This window comes from Dermacentor variabilis, chromosome 4 (genome assembly GCF_050947875.1).
Source record: "Dermacentor variabilis isolate Ectoservices chromosome 4, ASM5094787v1, whole genome shotgun sequence".
In the NCBI taxonomy this organism is placed as follows: Eukaryota; Metazoa; Arthropoda; class Arachnida; order Ixodida; family Ixodidae; genus Dermacentor; species Dermacentor variabilis.
In genome coordinates, this window is record NC_134571.1 from 69,564,938 (window position 1) to 69,586,669 (window position 21,732).

Consider the following 21,732-nt stretch of genomic DNA (forward strand, 5'->3'; position numbering starts at 1 on the left):
AGCAAATAGCTGTGCTCCTTCCGAAGTGCGATCACATATCGTTGAAAGTTCAACAACTTTTCCTCGTAGGCTTCAGGAAGCCGCTGGCACATGGTTGTTCGCCGCCGCATAGAAAATCCATGTCTTCGCATGAAGCGCTGAAGCCATCCACGGCTTGCACGAAACTCACGTGGAATGTTCAATTCCCGGGCCAACTTCAGGGCTTCCATTTGCGCCATCTCAGTCGAAACAGCGTGGCCACGACTTCTCTGCTCCTCAATGAACTTCGCAAGCTGCGTCTCGAGGTGGGGGTACGCGCCAGTCTTCGGACCCCGAAACGCTCGCCTGTTCCGGTTCGTTGCTTCGAGACTCTCTTTTTTCTTCCTCCAGTCGCGAATGCACGACTCGTCGACGTCATGCTGTCTTGCAGCAGCTCTGTTGCAGATTTCTTCGGCAGCGGCTATAATCTTTAGCTTCTCTTTCGCTGTGAAACACTGCCGTCGAGTCGCACTCATGATGCCAAAACAAAGCAGGCAAACAGTGCAAACTGGGGTAAGTACACTAAACAGCGCCTAACGCGAGGCTCAACAATGCTGGCCTTTCGTTGGCCCTTCATCGGCTTGACAAGCGTCGATGACGATCGGGATGGCGGACTACACGGGGAGGCCGCCGCACATTGCGGTGAAGCCGACCCCCCCCCCCCCCTCCCAAGGAAAAAATTCGCAGATAACCCGCACCCCCACTTTTTAAACGCGTTTTTTCACATTTTGGTGCGGGTTATACGCGAATAAATACGGTAACTCCAATACTACTGTTTGTCGCAGGGAGCGAGCAAACTATTGACTTTTACACGTGCAAGAATAAGAACCTAGTGCAAGACCTTCAGAAATATTTATGCTCCTCTTTACAGTAAAATACACAAACTTAAATTGATAAAGCATGCGTCACGCTAGTTTCGGCGCGTACATTGCTGCCCTCATACCGGGAAATTGTCGCTCAAAGCCGTCACTCGCGTGGAGGTCAGCTTGTAGGCGACGAGTGAATGCGACAGCCATCGCCTCGCTTGTCGCTGTCGCGTGCAAGATCACTTGTATGGGGTTTATACTTTAGTCCCTACATGTACGAGCCGATTGCGAAAAGTCGGCCTCTCCAAGAAGCAAAAAATGCTGGTGCAAGCAGTGCTTTCCATGCGAGCAAAGGCGAAGTGTTAGCATGTCCTTGCGTTGGAAATGTTCTTTGGCGACTATGTTTTTTGCTAAGCTGCATTCAGCGATCCAGTGAGTACGTTTCCGGGCAAACAACTGTAGTGTTATGTTCCTGCATGCCTCCTCGTAAAATATAAGCGGTGATGCGATCTTCGGCATTTGTGTGCTGCCCCAAAGCTGTCAGCAATCTACACAGATGGTTTAAATGCTGGGAAAGTTTACCGGATGTTGTAGCATGTGTAGTATAGAACCTTCGATCATCAGCGCACCATCCGCACGCTACTCGTAACTGGCGAATTCCGTCGGCTACGTGAAATGGTCGGTTTCTCTATATGTGCGAGAGAAGGGTGAGCCGGCTTTCCAACACATGAAAACTTTACACTTGTACTGCGTTATGGTAGCTGCATGCAGGCTGTTTCACAACACACGTGCGAATAGAAAATTTGCGGCGCTTGGCGATGAAACATGCGTCAAGGGTGGGAGATAAATATGCACGTTCCGTTCAGCGTGCTAACACGAAGGAGATACCAAAGCACGCATTTTTGATATTGATAAACTCTGGTAGTAATTGTCGTCACGGAACTGGTTAGAGCACAGCACTGTTGTTCTTGAGCGCTTGAAGCTGTTTCGCTTCACAGCAGCCTCCCACTTAGCTGAAAGCTTCTTGTCTTGCGGGAACTAATGGAACATCGGAACATCGTCACGGCCGCTGGTGTTCATGCAACCGTAGGCTGCGCAGAGCGCCGGCATGATCGGCCTACAAGTTCAATTGATGCTGCGCACATCAACTAGCACTCTATATACACACAAACAAAGGAATGTAGGGTCGAGCGAAGCAGATTAGGACGGCACGCACGCAGAAATAAGCATGGTCAGGCACGGTCGCGGAGACTGCAAAGGAACGGAACACCAGTGCTGACGTCACTACGCCGTGGTTTCCGGTCTCTGCTCGCATCGTCAGCATCAGCAGCAGCGCACGGCGCTCGACGGGGGGCGGAGCTACAGCGCAATTTTAACCGACGATTTAACCTAAGTGAAAAATCCCCCACAAAATTTTACCTGCATAGTTTATAAGGTTCCTGCATCCGTATATGAGCGTCTTATTGAATTCGACAGACTCTTCAGCTTCCCTTTAATTCCTGTGTTTACTGTATTTGTGTTTGTGTTTGAGGATGGTACTTGTGGGGAAGTACACTTCATGTTTGGAGTGCCTATTTGAAAAAAATAAAAAATCATGTATAAGGTGCCTTTTTTTTCTAACCATGGCACTTCAAATCGTCCGTGCTGTCTGTGCTGCAGCACTGGCTGTGGTATTTTGATGTAGTATTGGCATGTTGTATCAAGATATCATCTGTGAGCTCATAAGCTGTTATGGGCTCAATCCAGTAGCTGTTTTGAAGTTGAAGTTGAAGTTTATTCATATGAAAAAACATAGGTACATAAATGTAATATACAGACGAGGGTCCCAAAGTAATCATACTGAAAACGGGACCCTCGGTTAGTAACTACAACAGAATTGTAACATAGTTGGCAGCGTAACAGTGGATAGTATAATAATAAATTAGTTGCAAGAAAAGCAAATGATAACGAAAAAAAAAAAGAAGAAAGAAGAAAGAAAAAACCAAACAAACTATGCTCTAATCGATATAGTGTAACAGAAATAACAACGGGAGTGACAAAATTTATACAATTGTTAAAGGCAAAAAGCAAAAAAAAAAAAGTACGAACAAAGAGAGATGATGAGAGTTGATGTTGTCTACCGCTGCCGGTGTCCCTCACAGCTGTCACCAGAAATGAGAAAAAAATACCCATTTCCCACCGGGATTGAACCCTGGCCCTCTGCGTGGGGGTCAGCTGCTCTCAACTTCGCCACACTAGCAGTTGCTAGCAGCCGCGGAAACATGCCCTGTACAGACGTTGTAGTATGCATGTGAGGAGTCACACAATGTGAGATATGTGCCGCGTAGCGTCGATACATGCACACTTTGCATTGTAGTTTCATACTACTATACAGACTCTTATAGGGGCAGCACTTTTTTTTTTCGCAATTTTGACAAGGTGTGGACCTTATACGGAACCGAACCTATTGGCCAAAATGGTGCCGGCGCAGCCAGCGACTACTGCACAACCTGGATCCCCGAATGTACCGTTTCCTCAGAGGTCAATGCGCAGCTCTCACTATCCATTAGGGGCACGTGGAATCGTGCAGCATTCGAAAATGTACCAACATGTGCCCGCAGCATCGGGGCACCGAATGCAATTGCATCACCAATGGAATCTTTTTTTTTCCACATTTTTGGCTGTCAAGTTTGAGTGCACCCCTTACACAAGTCTATACAGTATTACAGAATACAATGCAGTCTATACAGTCTATACAGAATACAATGCCACGTAGCAGTTGCATTGTATTGTACCCCTTGTCATGCAATGTGAGGTGTGCACCACGTACCACCAATACATGCAAACTTTGCATTGCAGTTGCATTGTATTCTACCAGCTGTCGCAACATGTAGCAGTTGCACTGTATCATGCCACATGTCAAGGGATGGGACATGTGCTCCGCATAGTTTCTATACTTGTGTTTACTCTTTGGTACACATTATGCCGCCTCCTCGCATGGTATGAACTGCTGCTGAAGAAGTGAATTGTATAGCTACCCACGTGGTTGCACCGAGGCAATGTTGGGGTTCAGTAATTGCAGTCACCGTCTCCTATGACACTCTCCTATGGAACCGCTCTTTCAGCGCAGTCCTGCAACTTCTTCGTCAACTTTGTTACTTGTATCTCAATACACTATATTTTTGCTGGCTTCATTACTTGTATCCCAATGCACTGTGCAGCACGTTAACATGTGAGAAGCCATGGAGTTTTCTTTACCTGCCATATGATGCTGTTTTCTGGGGAACAGTGAATCGCCGTAGAATAGCTGGACTGTTTCATAGAATGCACAGGCAGTTGCAAATATTTCATGATTCCTTAATACCAAGCAACTTAGCAATGAGGTAGACTACATTTCCATTCATACCATAGCAATTCATTGGGCACCAGAGATGTAATTTTCTTGAAATTGCCTTCTTTCTGCATTGAAATAAACAAACAGGTTGTGTCATTTACTCTAACCTCTCTGCAAATCTTTAGTATTATAATTTCTGGCATAACCAACTTGCATATATTTATTATTTGATTGAATTTTGAATGTGTAATAGGCACCGTTTCCCTTGAATAAAAGATTTCAGTTAAAGATGACTATGTAATTTCTGGCAAGAACACCGCTGCGCACAGTAGCACATTGCAAATAATTTGAGTTCAACAAGCTGAACAAGTAGTGAAGGGTTTTCCGAAAAAGTATCTTTTGCCTTCTTAGTCACTGTTGTATGTCGCGTTTCCAACTGTTCTCTTTCATTAGTGCCCATGCTGTAATAATGATGGAAAACCATACAACCTGTAATGGCCTTGATCCTGTCTGCCTTGGTGGCTTGGAAGTGGAATGGTTCTTCACTTTCTTGATGTAGCCATAGCTTCGCCAGCTAAATAAGAAATCGGGTGTAGCAGCAGTGTCTGCCTAAAGCTATCATTTGTGTCAGAGCAGACCCTAGTTCAAGTTTTTTTACACATTCCCCCAATTTAATATTAATGTCTGCTACACTCAATGCACAAGTGCTTTAGAATACAAGATCACTTTATAATTTTTTACAAGATGCTGAATGAAGTTCAGTAAAAACCTGCATGTAGACATCATTGCTAAAATAAATACTCAATTAGCTAGCACTTTCCAAGATCTTGTGAATTTTGTTCAACTGACAACAGAGTGCTAACTCGGGCTGATTGATTTATATGTTGGAAAAGGCATGAAAGTGCTTTTTGATATGACACAAAATAGACAATGTGCATGACGGCTAATTTGCACACTGTGAATGTGTATATGTGTGGGGGAGGGGATTTGTATTGGATTTGTACCATGAATATACCTTACAGGTAGTAATTGCCCATGTGTGTGTCTTACATATTTTGTATTATCAACAAATGTTTTCTTTCTTCAACAGACTTGTATTGTAGATTATTATTATTCCCTCTTATTCCACTTACATTGTGACTGCTTGTTGAACTGAAGCATGAACTTTTTCTTTACAGTATACTCTCTACTTCTACAAGATCCTGAGTCGGCAGGCAACACATCAGGAGATGAAAACTTTTGGCTCTAAGATGACCATTGACTACTGTCAGAGGTATGACACCTATTGAGTATTTCTTGAAGAGACTGTGGCATTTGAGCCTTTTTAGACATGGGACAGAAAAGTGGCCATACTGTGTCACATTAGTGAAGATTAGAAGGATATCAGCAATCATGGCCTAGTATTCTCAGTTGGCCACTTTCAGGGATACTTTCACTTTCACGAGGTTTCGCATGTCTAGCACTGAACGTGTCAGCAGACAGCACTTTTGGTGCAGCGTCAAACACGCTGTCTTAGTACATTCGGCACTGTGCCAGGAGTGTTGTTACCCTTAGATGCTGACGCATCCAGTGCTAGTCACACAAAAGGCTGTGAAAGCGAAAGTATTCCGGAAAGTGATGATAACCTGACATGGTGCAGGACTTGACATGATGTGGTGTATGACCTGTATGACTTTACATGGTGGCTCAGGAGCTATTGAATTCTGCTTCACAGCAACAATTCACGAATTTGTGTGCACATCCCTATAGGAACAAAAAGCAAAATACATATATGTATATATACACAGGAAGTCCTGTGGGAGTTCTTTGAGTATGCGTAAGCACTGGGCCACTTGCTCCTCTCTACGCAGGCCAGTGTCATTATCAATGTTATGAAACTCAATCCAACCAGTACAAATGACAGCACTGTGGTGACACAAACTGCTGCCAATGGCAGCGCAAGGTGAATTTATGATGCAAGCCAACTACGTCAAGTGGCGGCGCCATGTGCGCTGATGACATTTCGATCATTACATTATAAGCCGTTATCGCTCTCTAGCTCCTTATCCATGGGCGTAGAACCATTATGAACCGTGATCAACCGCACTCTGACAGTGGCTGCCTCTGGCGCGGCCGCGAGGGCCATATCTTGAATGCGATATGCGATAGCAACAGGGTGCGCCGACTACTGACAGCGTCGTATGCTCTGTGTTCTCGCCACTGAATTCGTGTTGAAGAGAGACACATGGGCCCCAATCTCGAAAGCAATCTGCGATGGTGTGATATCCTCAGTTTCGGTTTTGTAATGGATGTGATCACTAGAGCCACTCCGTACCCAACATTGTTTCCCGCCGTGTTCCCTTTCCTCTTTGCTGAATAAACTCAGTCTTTGTTTGGTCGTTGTTGATGCAAGGCTCCTTTCTTCTGTGACAGTACTGACAGCTTCGTGTGCTGCGTGTTCTCGCAGTGTAGCTCGCGTTGACGCTAGAGGCAGCATGAAGGTGAATTTGCTCGCTGCTGTGGGCACTATCTTGAAAGCGATCGTCTTGCAGGACAGACAAACAGTTTTCTCATTGGGTAAGCATTGAAAAGCTTATGAATTTAAAACCATGTAATTCAGAAGTGTGCCAATGTGGGCTGGGTGGTCTCCTGCGCTGTTTGTTCACATATAAACTTTGTATTACATATACATATGTAATTTCAGGACAGGTTAAACAACTCTCAGCGTACAAGATTGACACAAAGCCATTATTGTTGCCTTCATAGCAGAGTGCATAGGTTTGTAATGTAGAATACCATCAATTCCATTAGAACCATCTACATAGCCAGTAATTTGCTTGCTGACTTCTTCATGGCTAGGTTAAATTCGTATGCACATCATTTTAACAAAAGTGTAGGGAAGGACAGCAACTGCTTCAGGGGTTAACAAGGCTCGCTGCTGGGTGAGTTGGTTCATGGTGTATAGTAAAATTAAAAGAGCACAAAAAAAGGGCACAGACAGAACTGTGTTGTTCAGGCTTGTGCATGTCCTTTTTTGGGCTCTCTCAATTTTACTCTATCCAACAGTGGCGTTCATACAGCACAAGCACACATCACGCAATGGTTTTCAGTTTAGACCTTACCACAGACTTATTTCATTCTGTTTTTTTACTATCTTTACTTAAAGGCTCCTTAATGGCTTGAAATTATCTTGGGCTATAGTATATGTATTGGTACAGTAGAGCTCATATACATATATATATGGGGTTTTTATGTGCCAAAACCACTTTCTGATTATGAGGCACGCCATAGTGGAGGACTACGAAAATTTCGACCACCTGGGGTTCTTTAATGTGCACTTAAATCGAAGTACACAGGTGTTTTCGCATTTCGCTCCTATCAAAATGCAGCCGCCGTGGTAGTAGAGCTTTGTTGATACGTTTCCGTTATGTATGTTTTCCCGGCGCCAACACTCGCAATCGAGAACACAAAAAAGGATCCAGTAGAGTTACGCTCATTCTTACTGATTCATGCATTCCTGGAAAACAAAATTTTTCGGCACCAGGGCTCAGTATGTTGGCAAACTGCGATCGTATGATACGTTTTCCAGCCGCTAGATCTCATGTAAACGAGAAAATGTGTGAGGCATGTGCGATCGAGAACAGTACATAGTGACCCGCCGCAGCAGCTTGTGTCTTGTGTCCATGTTACTGAAAGGCTTGCCTGCCTTTCAGTAACATGAATTCCTATCAACTTGATAAAATTTCACTTGTTCCAAGGTGCCACTAGCAGTCGCTCTTGAGGCTTGCAAAGGAAGTCGATGACCAACAGAGCGCGAGCTAGAAAAGGAATGTTCCAAGTTACTGGGCCTGCACTCTAACATGTTGGCCAGGAAAGTTCATATGCCAGGGCCGCTGATGCTCTTCTCATGTAAATGTGGCCCTGGTGGTCATCAGCAATGGTGACCTCAACAACACATTGGAGACTTGATGTGTCACACCTCTCCTTCAAACAGAGTGACTATGGCAGGTTGGCCGACGCCTCAGTTCAGCCAGTCACTTCCCAGGTTTGAGCTGCAAGATGTTCTAGGCTGGTTCGTCAAGATGGAGATTGCCATGGCTCGGAACTTGATCACGATCCAACCGTTCAAATGCAAAGTTCTGGAAGTTAATTTCCCTGCTGACATCCTTCTCTGCCAGTCCTTATACTTGCTCAGTTCCTCCGCACATTACGACAACCTAAAGGCAGACGCCTTGGCTAATTTCAGCGTCACGCCATTGATGTCTCCCTCACCAGCAACGCGGTCATTTAGCCTCGACTGCGGCTTGGTTCCATCTTTGCCATCTGCACTATTACCTGTGTGCCCACCAATAGCACCTCTTGCCAGTGCCATCATTGAACTGTCTCTCAAATATGGTCTGCTGACCGACAACATCTTTGCAGCACTACTGTGTTTTCTCCTGGCCCCCGAGCCTGCTGAACTTGCTCTCGGACACTCCAAATGCCCTTGTGATGTGCTCATGCCAACCACCACTCACTTAGAGGCACAAACCACATCGTGCAGTACAATGACAACAGTGCTGCAAATACCTCAGCATAGTTAAAACATCACCGTCATGCAAGCTTTCTTCTATCCAGCTCACCACTGAGTTTGCATCTGATCAGGGTACATTCAAGGAACCACAACAGAGAGGAAGACAAACAAAGAGACTGCAGGCGACTAGTCTTCCCATCATACTGCATTTTCATTGATGTCATTCCCACCATGTCCTGAATCTGCCACCTGTTCTTCCATCAAGAGCATCCACTCTGCTAACAACATGAGCCACCTAGGACTCTGAGCCAGCAGAAGTCAACCATCATAGAGCCAAATCATCATTCTTTGCCAATCATTCTGAATGATACCAGTGGACAAGCAAGATTGACTGTCTCGCAAGCAGTAGCTCCTGTGAGGACACCATAATTACACCTGTGCTGTCATAGTTCCACATTGCTAACGGCACTCTCGGCCCCACTCTGCCCTTATCCTCCACAGCCTCAACTACAGTGCTTGCACCACCTTGCCAATTACTTTCAGCGATGTGAGGCCCCGGCAGATGCAGTAGCGAAAAATGTGCGAAGTCCACGCTTCACTCATTGTCTACTGCCACGGGTATGCCGTGTGCCCCAAACTAATCTTACCGGCATCGCCCTCATATCAGTGACGTAAGCAATGTTGACTCTTCCGTAACTGCAGTTGATCTCAACACAACAGGTTCGTAAATAGCCGACATAGCGAGGGTCGACACATTTAGGCTTAGCCTCCCTGCATCATCAACATAGTTACGCAGCAAGGGGTCAACAGCTATGCAATTCCTTCCTTTTGGCCTTACAGGGGATGACGCTCGCAAGAACAAATGAATCAACCAGCACACCACAGTTAGTCCCTGTCACAGTTAGTCCCGGGTTGTGTGTGCTGCGGGTACTGTAATGACGTGACTGTAGAGGGAGCCTTGGACCGAGCACCAGCTGTTCTTCAACACATAGTGTTCATACCTCTCCTCTAGCACCTGTCCCTATACATGTTGCCTTTATCTTATTCTGTCTGCTGCTTGTGCCCTTCTCACCTGGTGCTGTTTTTGCAGCCACAGCTGCAGGAGGTTCCCCAACGTTGTGCAGGACGTCTTCTTCCGTCTAATTCATTTATGTACATGGGTAACGGCTTTTTTGCAAAGTGTAAATATATAGTTCCACACTTACAATGTGTGACAAGCACTAGCCCTTTTGCATGCATGCATTCTTCCTGATTAGCTGAGTTACATTCTATCTGTGCCATACTTTTACCGTGCTAAGCACTAGTGAAGAGCTACATACCTGTAGCTGCACTATCATCAACTGTAGCGCTGCAGACAAAGATGGCAATCAGCTCAATGTGTGACCAGAAAAAACGCCATCCAGCCAGTCGGGCACATTTCCAGGATTGAAAGTGTGGCCCATAGAAATGTATTGACATTGGCTGGGATTTTTAGTTGGGATCAAATTAACTGAAAAATTGAATCAGCTGGAATCATACTGATAGACTTTACTCTATAGGATATGATCACCACCTGCAACATTTCACCATGACAGCATATAAAGGCCAGCTGCAATGAAATCTCACTTTTGATAAACTGGCAATAAATGAGTAATACAGTCGAACCCACTTATAATGATACCCGTTTTAACAATATATCTGTTATAACAATGAGAAGCTGCTGCACCGTCAACTTTTGTATGTTTTGCATGGTGAAATAACCCGTTTACTAAAATGCCCCGATGCCACGTTATCGGTTATAACGATGAAGTCTGGCGGCTCGGTGTCCGAGCCGAAAGGTAGTGAAATGCGAAATCCTTGAAAAGAAAAAAAGAAAACAAATTCGAGCCTCTGCACGATGGCCCGCTGCTCGAACGGCCGCTGCGCACTCATTTTCCAGCCTTCCCCGCGTGCCTCTCTCCCGTTGCCCTTCCGCCCCTCAGAACATGAATGGGCTGCGCCCATATCTCTACGCCGCACCACCCTCCGAAACACGAATGGACTGCGCCATCTGTGCTGCTCGCATCTTGTTTTCTGACTCCTCATTCAGCGCAGTTCTGCAAACAGCCCCGTGTTCATCTTTTGCATCGAAATCGTTCCTGGCCCCATGGTTTCTCAGCCTCCTTTAACTCACCGCCGAGATGGAAGATGACTGACCTGCCTGCTGATAATCAGCAATGCACGGCGTTGCTGGTGAAAAGAAAGCGCATGGCTATAAATTTGGAAACTAAGTGCTAAGTGCTTCTAACCGATGCGGCAATCGTCGCGAACATGCTTGCATCGGTTGTGATGGCGACGACAGCAGTGATGACGTGATAGGGCAGGCTGCCTCAACGTTGTCCTCTCAGGGGGCCCGACAGATGACTCAGTCTCTCCGGGGCTTTGTTTTCACGAGGAACCTTCCGCTGCAACACATGGAGCACCTGGACACCTTGGAGAAGGATGTCGGCAAGGCTAACGAACATAGGGTTTTCTTGTGCAATGCAGTGCGACGATATGTGGCGAGACGCTTGTGACATTCTCGCCTCAGTGTTTCTTCTGGATTTCTCAAGCTGACAGGCTGCCGTGGCAACCTCCTCACATTTTTTTTAAAAGGCCCCTTTTGGGCCCACAAAAGCATTGCCTCGGCGGTGCTCGCATATCGCTTGCTACCCGCGACCCTTCTTTGCAGTTATATCAGTGCCATTCTTTAACGCCGACAGCCATGACTTGTTACACGTGATCGAAGCGCCCAGGAAGCAGTTAAAACGAGTGAGCACAATCAGCGGCTGGATGGAGGAACGTGGTTGGGATATAGTGGTCAGGGGCACTGGCCTCCCCACCATTATAGTTTGCTAAGATCAGCTCTGCAATCTCCCCATTTTGATTTTTTCATACAACTCGGTTTTAACAATGATCGGTTATAACAGTGGAATTTTCATGGCATTTGAATATTGTTATAAGTGGGTTCAACTGTATGTAGATATACTACGGAAGCAATTTTGGCAAACCTGCAGGGCTAATAATTGTCAAATTTTTTTTCTTAGCAGCCTTTAAGTTCTACCTAATCAGACAACGCATGCCCCTTATGGTTACTGGTGATGTTGCAAGTCCCAGCATGTCGCCTCTGAGATCTTTCACTGTGCCATCATCATCATCATCATCATCAGCCTGGTTACGCCCATTGCAGGGCAAAGGCCTCTCCCATACTTCTCCAACAACCCCGGTCATATACTAATTGTGGCCATGCCATGCCTGCAGACTTCTTAATCTCATCCGCCCACCTAACTTTCTGCCGCCCCCTGCTACGCTTCCCTTCCCTTGGGATCCAGTCCATAACCCTTAATGACCATCGGTTATCTTCCCTCCTCATTACATGTCCTGCCCATGCCCATTTCTTTTTCTTGATTTCAACTAAGATGTCATTAACTCGCATTTGTTCCCTCACCCAATCTGCTCTTTTCTTATCCCTTAATGTTACACCTATCATTCTTCTTTCCATAGCTCGTTGCGTCGTCCTCAATTTGAGTAGAACCCTTTTCGTAAGCCTCCAGGTTTCTGCCCCGTAGGTGAGTACTGGTAAGACACAGCTATTATATACTTTTCTCTTGAGGGATAATGGCAACCTGCTGTTCATGATCTGAGAATGCCTGCCAAACGCACTCCAGCCCATTCTTATTCTTCTGATTATTTCCGTCTCATGATCCGGATCCGCCGTCACTATGTGCCCTAAGTAGATGTATTCCCTTACGACTTCCAGTGCCTCGCTGCCTATTGTAAATTGCTGTTCTCTTCCGAGACTGTTAAGCATTACTTTAGTTTTCTGCAGATTAATTTTTAGACCCACTCTTCTACTTTGCCTCTCCAGGTCAGTGAGCATGCATTGCAATTGGTCCCCTGAATTACTAAGCAAGGCAATATCATCAGCGAATCGCAAGTTACTAAGGTATTCTCCAATAACTTTTATCCCCAATTCTTCCCAATCCAGGTCTCTGAATACCTCCTGTAAACACGCTGTGAATAGCATTGGAGATATCATATCTCCCTGCCTGACGCCTTTCTTTATTGGGATTTTGTTGCTTGCTTTATGGAGGACTACGGTGGCTGTGGAGCCGCTATAGATATCTTTCAGTATTTTTCATACGGCTCGTCTACACCCTGATTCCGTAACGCCTCTATGACTGCTGAGGTTTCGACAGAATCAAACGCTTTCTCGTAATCAATGAAAGCTATATATAAGGGTTGGTTATATTCCGCACATTTCTCTATCACCTGATTGATAGTGTGAATATGATCTATTGTTGAGTAGCCTTTACGGAATCCTGCCTGGTCCTTTGCCATGCCACTGTGCCATGGTTAGCGCCTAATCTCGGAGATAAGGCTCAGGTGCCGTGCATTCCGTGATGTGCGCTGCTTCCGCTGAGTGGTAATAGTGGCTTTTTGGCTTCAATATCAAAAATGTCAACTTTTACAAGCCTTTTGTGACTCATGCATCCGCATATCAAACGTAAAATTTTGCCCAGAAGCTGCACTATGCACCTGCCCTTTCTGAAGCTAGGCTTTCTAACATGATAGAATTAAGGGCCCCGTGTGACAGAAAATCCAGCATCGGCGTCCAGTGTCGACCATCATTTCTTCAGAAATCATTCCAAACCATGCACACCCAACCACGCAGCCCCTCCGTGTAGCGTAAAGAAACTACTGAACTAATTGAGTTTCTCAAAGTAACATACATCAGAAAATCGTAAAGCATGACTTATACACTACCTACAGACATGATAGTGTCAGATTGTAGTATGAATATACGAGAAAACATAATTTTGTTACCCGGAAACTCAAATACAAACCCCTTTTCCAGCATTTCTACCATCCACAGACCGGCCACGGCATCCAAGATTTGCACGCGCCAATGTGTGCAAATCTCGGAGGCCACAGAGTGGCATGCTTGGTTCCTTGAAACACCTTCAGATGGCACTTACCTCCACCATATCACAGCCCACACAAGAGGCCGCATTTCTACCAGAAAGCTCACCTTCATGCATAGCTTTGGCTGCCAGCATTTCCTGGTAAACATTATGGTGACATAAGCTGCAGTTGCCGGAAAGCGTGAGAAGCAGTCAGGGATCATTGAATGCTATTGCATTCCACCCTTAAAGCCAAAGCTTAAAGGGACCCTGAAACGATTTTGACAATTTTGTACAAATATACTGAGTCATTAGAGTATGTCCTTCTGGTCATTAATTTATGCATCTGAGTGCTCCGCGTAAAGCACGTAACTTATTATAAGGTTTTAAAAACGTACATCGCTGCTGATTGCAGCACACTGCTCGGTGGAATTTTCAGCCACCCCTACCCATATGACATAAATCACTTAATTGGCGTAGTATTACAAGCTATTCGATTGTTTGCCCAGGGCGCGTCATCAATAATTTTTCCACCTTTATGGTGAACAAATGATGTTCATAATAGTTGGAATGTTAGTTAATTTGTTTCTATAAAAAAGAAGTAACAGAAAGACAATGCACGAGAACAATTTCTCACTACACTTAAGCACTTTTGGCACACAGCAAGCATTGTCTGCTTGTGTTACAACGTGCTCCATTTTGACGAGAGCTCTGCGATCAGAGTTGGTCTCAGTCTTTTCGCGAGCACTATGATTTGATTTTGTTGTGTTGTGGACTGCAAACGTAGTGACTGGCAATGTGTCAAGCTGTAACCTCGTGTCCCTCTGCAAGGCAGCAGATGAGCGGACTGGCTGCAGCGCATCGGACTGCCGCTAGCCGATTGGCGCCAGGATTTGTGTGCTTGTGGCCATAACTTTACACCGGAAGATTACTAATACATTAGCGTTTTGCGATTCTGGCATTTGGGTAAACCCAAGCGCAAGGTGACAGGGTCTGGCCGTTTGACCGTGTGGTTTCACAGAATGAGCAGAAGCACAAATGTGAATGGTCTGCACATTGGAGCCACCTGGTGGCACAGAGCTCAACCACACACAGTAGCAGTAACAAAATGTATTCTTCTTTGCTGCTAGTGGAAATTTTTCGCAGTAGTGTCATCGTTAACACGTTTTTGTAAATGTTTAAAATGTTTTATACTTGGTTAGAGCAATATTAGATCTTTGTTTGGCTAGTTAAGCTCTGCGCTAGCGGGTGGCTGCACCGTGCAGACCGATCAGGCAGCCCACGTACGTCTACGCTAAAGTTCCTTCATCAGCTTGAGTTTATGCCTCCACCGTTCCGTCGAAACGCCCAGCTCGGCTGTGGTTACGGGAATACCAGACACGTTCGACGCTGCAACATAATACTCGCAACGTACGCTGCTTCGATAGCTCTCGCTTGGGGTCGACTGCCAAGCAGCTGGCGGAGAGTTTTGAGAGGCTTCGTGCGCTCGCTCCTAGAGAACCCGAAGTCAACGACACAACGCGCCATCGTGACGCAGAGCCAATGAAGGCGGAGCTTAGCCCCGATCACTCGGCGAACAGGTTGAGGAGAAAATGCACTACTATTGAGGAGGGTAACTTCTAATCGTCCGTAGCTCTTTTAATATGAGACGTTTCACACAAATTGTGGTGCGAATCACTAACTGTAGCTGTACCCTATGCATCTACAAAATTTGTCCGAACCGTTTCAGTGGCGCTTTAAGCATTCTCGAAATTTTTATGGGGCCCAAAATTTGTTGAGATTGGCCCCATTGAAGGGGCCCTCCAGCACTTCTTCAAGGACACCACTTTTCTTTGCCTTATATCTATTCTCAACATGTCAGGAAAGCAAGAGCAGCAGAAATTACGATGATGAATGCACACAAACGTAAGTTATTGGATGCCGGAACTTCGAAATACAAACAAATGAGAGCAGCCCTCAATATGAATTTGCATGGCTCTACATGCCCATTTCACTCTCCCATTGATGCAACACTGCGGCACCCAATAGCAGCAGCGCATTTGTGTTGCGTAGCAAAAGCAAGCACATGATGGTTGCCAAGCTTGTTTTGGTTGTTAATGGCGTTGTTTCCATGGTTGTGTAGCAGCACCAACAAGGCAGCGCATTGAAAGATGGACCAGAGCTACCGCCGCCGTTGTCTGCATTTCCCCGCGTTTGGTATGTGCGCGGGGAAATGCGGACTGCGTCGGCGGTAGCTCTGTCCCATCTTTGGGGGCATTGCCTGGTTGGTGCTGCTACATAGGCCCCCGACCATGTCGACGGACATTGTAGATGTCGCGTGCATGTGTTTACGAAATGCAATGGTGTAAACACAAGTAAACACAGATCTACGCCAGGAACTTGTATCAGAAACGTTGCGCGATAGAGGAGAGGCAGCGACTTCTGACGCTGCACGACAAGTGAGCCCAACTGTCTTTCCACTGTCTAAACATGCCAAGCGGCCATCAGAGATGCTGGCTCTAGTTACAGACACTGCGCATTCGCCATGAACATGGGGAAACACAGACAGCATCAGCGGTAGCATTGTCCCATCTTTCGGCGTGTTGCCTCGTAGGTGAGTGCTGCTACATAGGCCTCCGACTGGTGAAGAAGCCCGGTGAAATTTGGGAGTCTGAACGATATAGAAGTACGTCCGGTGGTTGTAGTTGTGGAAAGGGTCAGCTGGCCAGAACGTGAGTAGTTGGAATGTAAAAGCAGAGACTGCTTGGGCCGCTTCGGTGTTGGAAGAGGTTTGTCTGGAGTCACCGGTGGATTCCATTCTCACTGTAGTCAGCAAATAGTTGCAAAGTTTCGAAAGTCCGTGGTCACCAATACTTTAGATGTTTACGAAATGCGATAGCGTAAACGCTAGTAAACACAGATCTACAACAGGAACTTGTGTCAGAAAGATTGCACGATGGAGAAGAGGCAGCGACTTCCGACGCTACACGACGAGTGAGCCCAACTCTCCTTTCACTGTCTAAACTTGCCGAGTGGCCGTCAGAGATGCTGGCTGCAGTTACAGGCACTGCGCGTTCGGCGTGAACGTGGGGAAATGCGGACGGCGTCGGCGGTAGTGCTGTCCCACCTTTCAGTGCATTGCCTCATTGGTGCTGCTGCAGTTGCAACACTTTTCACGAGGTTCTGCCACACTTATCGTATCTACTTGTATAATGATCGCACTTCTCTGTCAAAAAAATTTACGCAAATTCAGGGGTGCGATCGTTATGCGAGTTAAATTTCCCGCAAAAAGAAACATTTTCTTTTTTCATCCCACGTTTGCTGCGGGATGACAATGGGTCAACAAGCAGGCGGCTGCCGCTGTCAATGCGGGACAAAAAAAAAATGGCGGCCGGTAGAGCAAGCCGAATGCGCCGAACGCTATTGTTTTTCTTCTTGTGATTACATTACACACATTGAAACAGTTTCTTTCGTATCAGTAATGAATAATATTGTTAATATTGGCAAGTTTGCGACAGTAACGTAGCCATGTCCACTTTGAGGGGACAGAAATAGAGATGGGCGCGCTTAGCTGCCAGTGACATAGGAACACATGGTGGGCATGCTGCTGAAACTACGTCATTTGTCATCACTGCTATCCTAATATGGCACGTTTCCGCTAAGGGTGGGCGAATATCTTAGCTGCGTTACAAGCGTCGGCATATGAATAGGGTACTTCTGATACATCAGTGTAAACGTGTTCACCATCGTTGCCACTCGCGATTTGTTGTGTGCCCACGAGTGCAGATGAGAAGAATTGAAAGGCACCTTTTATGTTGTTGTTGTTGACCAAAACCATTATGAAGCCTACAAATAATAAAGCCGAGGCAAGTTTGGTTCTAGCTTTTTTTTTTTTCATGGAAGTGCAGAAAGTGATGGAAGGAATGAAATGGGGCAACTGCTTAAGAATGTTGGGTGCATGCTTGGTATGTCTTCAAGAGTCGTTTGCATAGCATTCAACAGATAGTAAGGGCGATCATCATTAGCTAGACTTGGCACACAACATGTCGCTGTGACAAGTTCAAGGTGTGATCATTACACAGGAAAGAAAAAAAATCGAATTTTGACAACAAAATTCAGGGGTGCAATCATTACGCGATTGTGATCATTATGCGAGTAAATACAGTACTTATTCTTCAAAACAACACGCCACTGTGTAATCGTTTCTGCATCCCTGATGTTCTACACCACATATTTGATGATGCACTTTGACAGCTGTGTCAGCACTGAGTGAGCCAAGTGATCACACAATGCTTAGATGAATAATCAGCAAAATCTGAAGGTAACAGAAGTATCATGCGAATGTATAAGTGAAACAGGCCCTGCCTCCGTCTGTTTCACAGCTCCGTTCGAAAGCAGAATGAGTGGCAGTTATGTGTAATACTTGTGTTGTTTTATGTAGGTGCCTCTGTGGCTAACATGTGTTTGACACAAGCTAAGGCAAATTAATGTTTGCTTGCATCTCTGGCACTTCACTGCATCACCAGTACCATCAATTTCGTGTGACAGCTCATTATCACTCAAAATTCGTACAGAGGTAGCATTTAGCAGTGGCTGCAGGTTACCATGTCTGCCTGTACTATTTGCCTTTTTCTTACAAAATAAATAATCATTGATTGTCAGTGTCATTTGTGGCAACAACTCCAAAATGCAGAATTTTCAGAAACACGAAGGTGCTATCATCTGTCATCGCCAGTGCTGTCCACTTGATGCTGCAGGTTGTTAGCCCTTAAAATTCACACAGAGGTGGCATTTATCAGCGGATGCAATTTAATACCATGTTTGTTTGTACTAGCACTTGCCTATTTCATTCAGAAGAAATCATCATTACGCATTAGCATCATTTGCAGCAACAACAAGATGTAAAACCTGTCAAACCAGTATGACATTGCCGTCTGTCAGTATTGGGGCAAAGCATGTCATGTAAAACACATCGTGTTGTAAAGGTTATCTTGTTTCATTTGTATTCAGATCTAAGTCATAGTTGACATGTCTCTAAACATAATTTCACAGCTTTCATACTGGACTTGACAGGGTGCCCCATCCAAGATTGATTGACAGGCTTAAGAATATCTGGATTGGCACTAACTTAGTACACTGGATAACCGCCTATCTCTCAAACCACAACCAGTACGTTAAAATAAATGACACTGAATCTGAAGAGTTAGATGTCTACTCCGGTGTTCCACAAGGGTCTGTGCTGGGTCCAATTCTTTTTCTAATATTTGTTAACAATATTCATTCTTATGTTGAACCTGATGTAACAGTAAGGCTATTTGCAGATGACTGCGTCATCTACACCACAGTATGGACGATTAACGACCATATATGACTTAATTCCTCCTTAACTAACGTTGCCAGATGGTGTCAAGAATGGGGAATGGAAATTAACGTAGCAAAAACTTCATCCATGTGTATAACTCGGAAAAAGGTACCCTTAAAATTTGCACGTATCATCTAATGGGATTACATGTAAAAGAAGCCGACACAATTAAATGCTTGGGTGTTGCCATCACAAACACATTAAAATGGGACATTCACATTAAGCAGACGTGCACAAAAGCTCATAGACAGCTGGGATACCTTCGCAGGAAACTTGCAGTGGCACCTTCCAAATTTAGGCTCGCAAGTTATACAGCCCTTGTAAGGCCAATCCTTGAATATGGCAGTATTATCTCGAATCCGCCCCAAATCTACCTTTTTAACCAATTTGAGAGAATTCAAAACAAAGCTCTCCGGTTTGCGTATTCGCAGTATTCACGTGATGTCAGCATAACCGCACTACACAACAGGGCAAACATTCAAACCTTGGCAATTTACCGATGCGTTGATGCCTTAAAGTTTCCCTACCTTCTTTATCATGACAGCATTAATATAAGCAAACACGAATACCTATAACCACCATACCAGCGCTCAGCCAGAGCAAACCACGACAAGAGTGTTAGGCCATATATCTCCCGCTGTAATACATTCAAGTATTCCTTGTTTCCGTCAGTCATAGAATTATCGAATAAACTGCCACACGATATTGTGTCCTCAGAATCTGTCATCACATTTGCTGTCAAGATTGAAAATTTTTTTTGATCAGCAAGTTGTGCTGTTGTAGAAAAGAAAAAAGCACTGCTCACCGAGTGTATGTTTTTCATATTTATGCTGATCGCACTTTTTTTTAGTGTATGCTTTTACTGTGTATGCCGCTTGCAGTTCTTATTCCGAAATCAATGTCTAATGTGTACCCTTTCCTGTTAGTCTGTACTGTTTAGGATGTTGTTTTCTTTCATTTCTTATTTTCAGATGATTCTTTTTCTTTTCTGTTTTGTCTTGTTAGCAATCTGTACTTTTTGTCATTTTTGTTCCCACTCCTGTAAGAGCCTGTCAAGGCTTACAGTATTAATAAATAAATACAAAAAATAAATTCGCACTCAAACTTTAATATTCGAATTCGCTTTGCACCCAAAATTTTGCTATTCACACAGCACTACAAATAACACATTACATTCTTCTCCAATCATAACAGTGGCACATAGTTATTTCGTATACACATGAATTACTGCATTGTGACAGTGCTATTGATGTCATCTAAGAAGCTATCTTTGACACGTTGAGGGGCCCTTTTAAGTCATCATGCTTCCATTGTTATCCATCATCGCGCTGCATTTGCTGTGCTAGTGTTTTTGTGCTGTCATCAGTGTTTTAATGCTGCCAGTGTTGTGTACATTTCCAGGAGTTTGCGCATATAATTGGTGAACATTTGCCTTATTTTGTGTACTTGAGAGCTTCACTAAGTGGGACATGACCAATTCTTGATGCTCAGAAGCCGCACCATTCATTTCATCGATTTATTCCTTTTATTTCTCGCTTTTTTTCATATACTCTCCAGGATAGCCAGCTTGTGCAAAAAGTCGGATGCACTGTGTGTCCAGTTGCTCTTTGAAGCACTAGGAGTTGAAGGCTACTATGAACATGGCTACTGCCACCCAGACCACATCGTCGAAGCTCCCAAAGGAATCGACTCCTATCCTGTCATCTATTCTTATCCCACTGTAAGTCTGTGAAAACACTATATAGATACCACTGTGTGACTTGTGGATGTTTTAACCATGCAAAAGTTCAAAAGTAAGAAGCTTGGGTCCTATGAATGTACCGAAACCTTTGCTTCAGAGTGGCATAAAGTACTAGTATATCTGCTAGAACATCAGTGAACAAAACTCCTAATGTGTGAAACATAGGTATTCTCCTGATCTTGTCAGTTTCAGGTTAGTGAGGTTCTGTTGTACTGTCTACATAAGCACAAAAAAAATGGAGAAAACATGCAGACATATGGGGCAGGTGTACTTGCCTGAGTCCTGTGGCAGCGTAATGCAACAGTGTGGAAAACCAAGGAAAGGAAGTATTGGTGTTTTCTTGGGAGGGTTCACAAAATTATGGAGACCTTAAAGTGATCAGCAGTTATTGAACAAAGGAAGCATCAGGCTGACGTTTCAACAAGGGAACTTGCCTCCATCAGGGCAACCACTGCTTTCCTTAGCAGCAATTATATAAGTAATTCACCCTCCCCTTGGCAGCAGGGAATACAAGCAAGTTACAAAAGAGTAAAATTTTTGATAGTTTCATTATGTCTGTAGGACCTTTTCTCCCTTGATAGTCATCACAAATGCACTGCACTTTCAGGCCTTTGTTTTGGGTACTTGTCAGGGTGACCAGATAATTTTGAGTGGACGAGTTGAACCCAGAGCAGTAGTTGAGGTGGGAAGAGGGGTGTTAAATAGCTAAGGTCACATAAGTCTGCCAAATGTGTTTCTCTTCTTCCGTTGAGTGAGACCTCACATTGTTATTCATATCCACAGCGTCAAGTTTCTTCTGTGATCAGAACCTTCACAACTTTACATTCCGGGATTCTATGCATTTCCATCCTGCGTGTGAAATTTGATTTCTGCTCTGACTTCAGTCAACAACATACTGCTCTGTTTTCTCGCATGCAGATCCACCAAGACAAGCAGCACAGACCTAATATTATAATGATCATCACAAAGAAGGCTGATGATCTCAATTCTGAGGGGATTGTGTACTTCTATGATTCCGTGAGTGGCGGTGGCCTTCATTTCTTGCTACTTCATTATTTCTTAACTACAGTAGAGTGTACGTCCACAAAAAATATATATATATAGTTCTTTGTTTGCTTTG

The 21,732-nt window shown here is 44.7% G+C and overlaps 1 protein-coding gene across 1 annotated transcript in view; it reads left to right on the top strand.

Annotated features, from left to right (window-relative positions):
* Positions 1–21,732, top strand: part of LOC142579329 (KICSTOR subunit 2-like) — a 48,635-nt gene that overhangs the window by 17,085 nt on the left and 9,818 nt on the right. The window contains exons 7-9 of the mRNA XM_075689399.1: positions 5,316–5,410; positions 20,429–20,591; positions 21,531–21,629. Of these exons, the coding sequence (XP_075545514.1) occupies positions 5,316–5,410; positions 20,429–20,591; positions 21,531–21,629 (357 nt within the window). The remainder of the gene's footprint in view (positions 1–5,315; positions 5,411–20,428; positions 20,592–21,530; positions 21,630–21,732) is intronic.